This window comes from Strix uralensis, chromosome 24 (assembly GCF_047716275.1).
Source record: "Strix uralensis isolate ZFMK-TIS-50842 chromosome 24, bStrUra1, whole genome shotgun sequence".
Classification (NCBI taxonomy): domain Eukaryota; kingdom Metazoa; phylum Chordata; class Aves; order Strigiformes; family Strigidae; genus Strix; species Strix uralensis.
Genome location: NC_133995.1, coordinates 9,661,894 through 9,667,689, shown reverse-complemented (window position 1 = coordinate 9,667,689; position 5,796 = coordinate 9,661,894). Strand labels below are relative to the sequence as shown.

Sequence of the window (5,796 nt, the reverse complement as noted above, 5' to 3'; positions counted from 1 at the left end):
CGGTATCGCGATGCGCGTCCCTTCCCGAGGGAGGCTGGGGGGGGTGGTGGGGGGGTGCGTGGGTGTCTCCGGGGCGGCCCAACACCGCCACCAGCTCGAGGCCTTCGAATCGTCCCTCGGCTCCGGCGCCCCCAGGCGGCCGTCGGCGGCCTCGCGCCCTTCGAGCGCCGGAAGCGGCGGGCGCGCGCGCGCGCGCGGGCGGCGTCCCAGGGCCGCGGGTTCGCGTCCGGCCGTGGCCGGCGGCGGCCGGGGGCGCGCAGCCGAGCGCAGCGCAGCGGAGCGGCGCCGTCGGGCATGGGGCGGCCGCCGCGGCGGTGAGGAGCGCCGCCCGCCATGACCTGCACCATCGAGAAGATCCTCACGGACGCGAGGACGCTGCTGGAGCGGCTGAAGGAGCACGACACCGCCGCCGAGTCACTCATCGACCAGTCCGCCGTCCTGCACCAGCGCGTGGCCGCCATGAGGGAGGCGGGCGCGGCGTGGGCCGAGAAGGTGGGAGCGGGCGGCGGGCGGGGGGGCGGCGGCGGCGGCGGGGCGGCCGGACCGACAGCCGTGTCCCCGCAGGGCCGGGGCCCCGCGGCGGAGCGGGCCGAGCCGCCCCGGCTGCGGCCGCATGTGCTGCTGTCTCAGGAGAACACGCAGATCCGCGACCTGCAGCAGGAGAACCGGGGTGAGCGCCGGGGGCGGGCGCGGGGGGCTGGCCGGGGCCCCGCGGGGAGCGAGCCGGGGGAGGCTGCGAGCCCAGTGGCCCAGGCGTTGGGGGGGGTCGCCGAGGGGACCGGGGAGCGCGTCTGCGCTGCCTCGGCCGGAGCCGCCGGGCGCCGCGGTGGGGAGGGGGCGACCGGCGACAGGGTGGCCCCTTGGCGGCCCGAGGGGCCCGGGTAGCCGCGGGGAGCGGAGGGGCAGCGGGAGCCGGGCGAGCAGCTGGCACCGAGCGCCTCTGGGCACCTGCTGCCACCGCTGAGGGGAGCGGCTGCGGTCTGTGGCAACACCACGCGGTGTTTTGCAGAGCTCTGGATCTCGCTGGAGGAGCACCAGGATGCGTTAGAGCTTATCATGAGCAAATACAGAAAGCAGATGTTACAGCTTCTGCAAGGGAGAAAAGGTGAAGATGCAGAACCAGTCTTGAATGTTCATCAGGCTAATTCTTTGGTAAGATGGGATGGGGACAGAAGAGGGCTCAGGACCCCCATTCCCCGTCTCTTGCTTTCATACAGCCTTTGTTTCCATTCGTGGAATGTGTCTCCTCCAAAATACATTTTGTGAAACTCTTGTCTCTCTTTGCTGGTATTTTTTTCTCTATTCCTTTTACAGCACACAGATTGTAACGGTTGTCACAGAGGACACTGAAAAGCATAACCCTTTCATGGCCCAGGTGAAGGCTTGTTCTTCATGCACTGGGTGGTGAATTCCCTGCTTAATGCACATGATTCTCTACAGTAGGATCAAAGACATCAGAGTTCTTATTGTTCCTGTTCAGTAATTGTAGCACTGGGAGAAGAACCTCCTAAATCTGTTTAATTCTTAAGAAAGCGTCACTCCCAAATGTTTTCAAATCCAGATACTCTGTGCAGTGGCCTAAAAGTGTCCCTTCGTCCGTGTTGGGTGCAGTGACTTCAGAAACCTAAGGTGTGGCTACTGATAACTGCTGCCTGGTTTACATTTAGGTGTCTGATAACAATATAATAACATTAAACCTCTATTCAAGGCTTATGAATTAAGTTAGGCATTTGTTAAAATGTGTTTCTACATGATTAGAGAATAGCAAGCTGGTTCAACCTGGCGACATCTCGTACCCTGTGCGTTTTTTAAATTGGAATTGGAGTCAGCCTAGCTCTTTGCACATACATCTTTGCACTGGTATGTGACAACTCGTTAGTTCTCTGTTTTCTGTTGCTTAGGTCCTCTGAAACTAAGTAGCGCGGCAGTGTCTTGCTCCCAGTGCTTGCTTAGGTGCATGAGGTGCTCTGTTTATCAAGACTTAATGCTTGAACAAAACTTCCAACAGTGTTCTCTGGCACTGCTTTTGCTCCATTTTGACGGCATGGAAATGCAAATCCAAAAAGGCTCTGGAGGAACTTTTGATGGAATGTAGCTGGACTGTCTCAATATCCAGGCAAAATTTTCTGTACTTCAGATGAAGTCCATGAGTTTTTTTCCTACCCACCACTTGGAGAATAGTAACAACCTTTTAATATCTTTTAAGGAGCTATATTATTATTATAACCATCTTTCTGTTTAGAAAAAAACATCATTCTTTCTTCCCAGATTATCTAAGTCTTTCTTGTTCCTCCAGGTCTTCTGGATGCTCTAATTTGTTTACATATTTTCTGAATAATGGAATTCAAAACTGAATTCTCTGCTCTGGTGATACATTTGTCTTCCAGAGGCAGTGGAATAACTACTGACACTTGGAGAAGAGAAACTCCACCCTATAACAGTATCTGATATTCCTCAAAGTGCTTTGTGATAACCTTTTATGTTATGTTAAAATGCTTCAGAAGCTTCCAGATTCTTACCTTGCTAATTCTTGCCAATTACTGACATTTTTGTGTTTGCACATTTGAGTTCCTTTTTAAATACTGTGTTTTGAAATGGAATGCTCTTCAAACAGGAACTGTCAGTACATTACATGTTGGCATTTTTCAGTATTTGTTATATATGTATTTCTGAGCTTCAACAAAATGCAGCTTCAAAAGGATCTAGACAGATTCTGTAAAAACTGCCTCAGGAGGCTCTGGTCTTACGTATTTTAGTTTCCTTGCTTGACTTCCTTCTGAGATGAGGCTGTTTACCTCACACTGTTACCCAGTCTTGAAGTCTCATTTGCTTTTATATTTGGCGTTCTTATAAATTCAGAGCCAGGCTTTTCTAATAAAGCAATGTAAAATTTGCTGCATACTAATCATATTCGCACAAACCTGAATCTGTTGTCTCAGTCCTTGTCACACTTGAAATTATTTCCATATTGGTAAGTAAGAATGCCTTATCTTGCTGACTGATGTAATTCTATTCACTGTTTTCATTGATGACTCATGATAATGGACAATAAGGTACATGTTTTCATCTTTAAATATTACACCGGTTAGAAAGGATTGCAGGTGCTTGGGAGGAAAGGATTAAAATTCAAACCAGGAAAATAATCCAAAATCAAGAAAATGAAAGTAATTGATTTAGAAGGGATACATTATTACTGCTGCTTTTGCCTGAACATATTGAATATATTATTTTATGTCTTTCAGGAAATTGAAAGTCAAATAGACAGAATATGTGAGATGGGAGAGGTGATGAGAAAAGCTATTCAAGTCGATGATGATCAGTTCTTTAAAGTTCAGGAGAAACTAGCTCAGTTGGAGGTAAGAACAGATAAAATTGCTAAGGATAGATCAAGCTTTGGGAGTCTCTAGACTTACTCTGGACTTTCTATATTTGTATGTGTCAAGGATTTATAATGATCAAAAATTCGGGGGGTGGGGTCAGGAAATGCAGAACATTATCTGTTTATTTTCGAGTTCTTGATGTTTGTATTACATATATGAAGCCAGAAGCAAAAGATAAGCTTTAAACGATGTGGTTCTCTTGCTAGCACTGTCTTAATGCCTGTGTTACAAAATGAGTGTTTTATTTCGCTGTGAAGGAGTGGGGCTGTTTAAAGATTATCGTCCTTTAATTGTGAATTAGCTCATTTCTATTTCAGCAAAAATATTGATTTTGCAGCTTGAAAACAAAGAGCTGCGTGAACTATTGTCAATCAGCAAAGAATCTTTTGAGGTGGGGAGAGAAGATCTGCCTGACTGTGAAGCTTAGGTCACAAAATAACCTTATCTCCAAATCTTGACTTCAGAGACTGTTATGAAACTACCCTACAAGGATGGGGTTTGATTTGTTCTTTCAGGTGTTTCCTTGTATGTTTGTTTTATCTTTCAAAATGTGTGGGTGGTTTTCTCTGCATTTTTCTGAAATTTCATACTGTTGATGGCCAGGCTTGCATTGCTGCTCCGTCTTAGCAATTGCAGCACACAGATGCTTAACAATGAAGTATTTGATGTGTATTCCCTTGTGATAGTTTATTTCCTCTCCCGTTTGTTATTTCTTACGAGCTTTAGTTAATAATTCCAGCTGTGCAGATGGCACTTAAATCCACCTTGTCAGTAGCTAGAGAACATAATCCAGGTTGTGATTATTTTATTTGGTAGAAGGGATAAGAGGTTATTCAAAAACTACATTGTAAATGGTAGGTACACGTTCTCTCTGCCGGCACAAAGCGGCCACGCAGAGTTTTGGCTCTGAAGAGCTGACCCGGGTGTGTGGCTGGGTTAACATCGCCTGGAAACAGGCTGAGGGACTGGCAGATCAGCAGCAGGGCTGCCAGTGGTAACTCATGTAGGGAGCACACTTCACCTTGGTTTAGGGGTGACCATCCAGTGCATGACCCTTTCTGACACCTGCGCAGTTTTGAAGGATGTTGCGTATCTGATTTTTTTTTTTATGGGTAGACCTGTTCCAGCTTTACCAGTGCTCCAAGGTATGTGGGTGCTGGCCAGCTCTGATCTGAGGGCGGTGCACTCAAACCCTGCACAGAACACAGAGCTTTCAGATCAAAGCTCTTTGGCCTCCCACCACTTTGGACTTCAGGAAGAGTGAGCTGAGGTCTGCCTCAAAACTAAACCAAACCCAACCATGTAGACAGGTTTTTAATGTTACGTTGCAGGTAAGTCTAGTGACAGATGTTATGGAGTTCTTGCAGAATCCTATATTGAGTGAAATTAAGAGTTGCAGTGTTGTAGGAATTTATCAATACTGTGGTATTTTTAATGACATTTTTATATAAATATTTCTGTCTTCCCATCTGGAGAATCAAAGACTAATCCTCCAAGAACAGTAAACATCTCATTTCCAGTATTAGTTTAAATTTCTATGCCACTTTTTCCAAAGTGAGAATTTTGATAGATGCAGAAGGTGATTTATGTTCCTGTGCTTATTAAGAGACATTTTCTTGCAACCATTTGGAATATCCAGCAAGATTGTTTGGCAGATGTCAAGGATTTCTGTACAGGAGTATTCTTGTATACAATCCTTTTCTATTAGAAATTGTTTAAGAGGGAATAAAAAAACCCGGTGGGCAGTATTTTCCTCAAGTGTATTCTGTTTTGTGAATCCTGTGGATCATTCCACTTGCTCTGCATGTACCTGAGCCTTTTGCACCCCCTCTTAATTTTTACCTGAATGAAATACTACGATGACCAAAAATGTTGCATTTTATCTCTTTTAAATTAACATCGTGTTGAATGCCTGTGAGAACGCATTTTCACCTTCCATTATCCTAGTGTAGGTTAACATTCCTCTAACTGGCTAGTCGCTGTGCAGCCTGGAAGAATGGAAACTAAACAGCAGCTGCTTTGACTGATGAATTTATTATTAATTAGTATCGGGCCGTAGTTAGCTGGAGAAGTTTCCATCTGTTCCGTGTTCTGGGTCTGTAGGGCGGAAAGGCCTGACGGCAGGCGCCTCTCGGGGCAGAGCTCGTGTTGGAGGGGTCGCGAGCGGCGGGGCTGGGCCGGGCCCGGCCGTGAGCTCGATCCAGGGCCCGTCCCTCTGCGCTTTCAGCCCGGGCTGGGCTCAGGGCGACGCCGCTGCCCCGGCTGGAGGCTCCTCCCGGCCTGAGGCTGCGGGCAGCGGCGCCCGGCGGGCGGGGCGAGGAGCCGCCGGGAGGGGCCGTGCCCCGCGCGGGAAGGGCCGTGCCCTGCGCATGCGCAGCGGGCCGGGCTGGGCCGGGCCGGGCTGGGCTGGGCCGAG

At 48.5% G+C, this 5,796-nt stretch overlaps 1 protein-coding gene across 3 annotated transcripts; it reads left to right on the top strand.

The window, feature by feature from the left end:
* The first annotated feature begins 219 nt into the window (after positions 1-219).
* SIKE1 (suppressor of IKBKE 1) lies at positions 220-5,138 on the top strand. 3 transcript variants are annotated; one of them, XM_074893697.1, is made up of 5 exons: positions 220-492; positions 565-670; positions 1,010-1,152; positions 3,243-3,356; positions 3,718-5,138. In XM_074893697.1, exons 1-5 carry the CDS (start codon positions 334-336, stop codon positions 3,805-3,807), a joined length of 612 nt encoding a protein of 203 aa, XP_074749798.1. In that variant the 5' UTR covers positions 220-333; the 3' UTR covers positions 3,808-5,138. The 3 variants fall into 3 exon arrangements, with proteins under 3 accessions (XP_074749798.1, XP_074749797.1, XP_074749799.1); XM_074893696.1 differs by having other exon boundaries at positions 220-670; XM_074893698.1 differs by having other exon boundaries at positions 220-670; positions 3,698-5,138.
* The last annotated feature ends 658 nt before the right edge of the window (positions 5,139-5,796 follow it).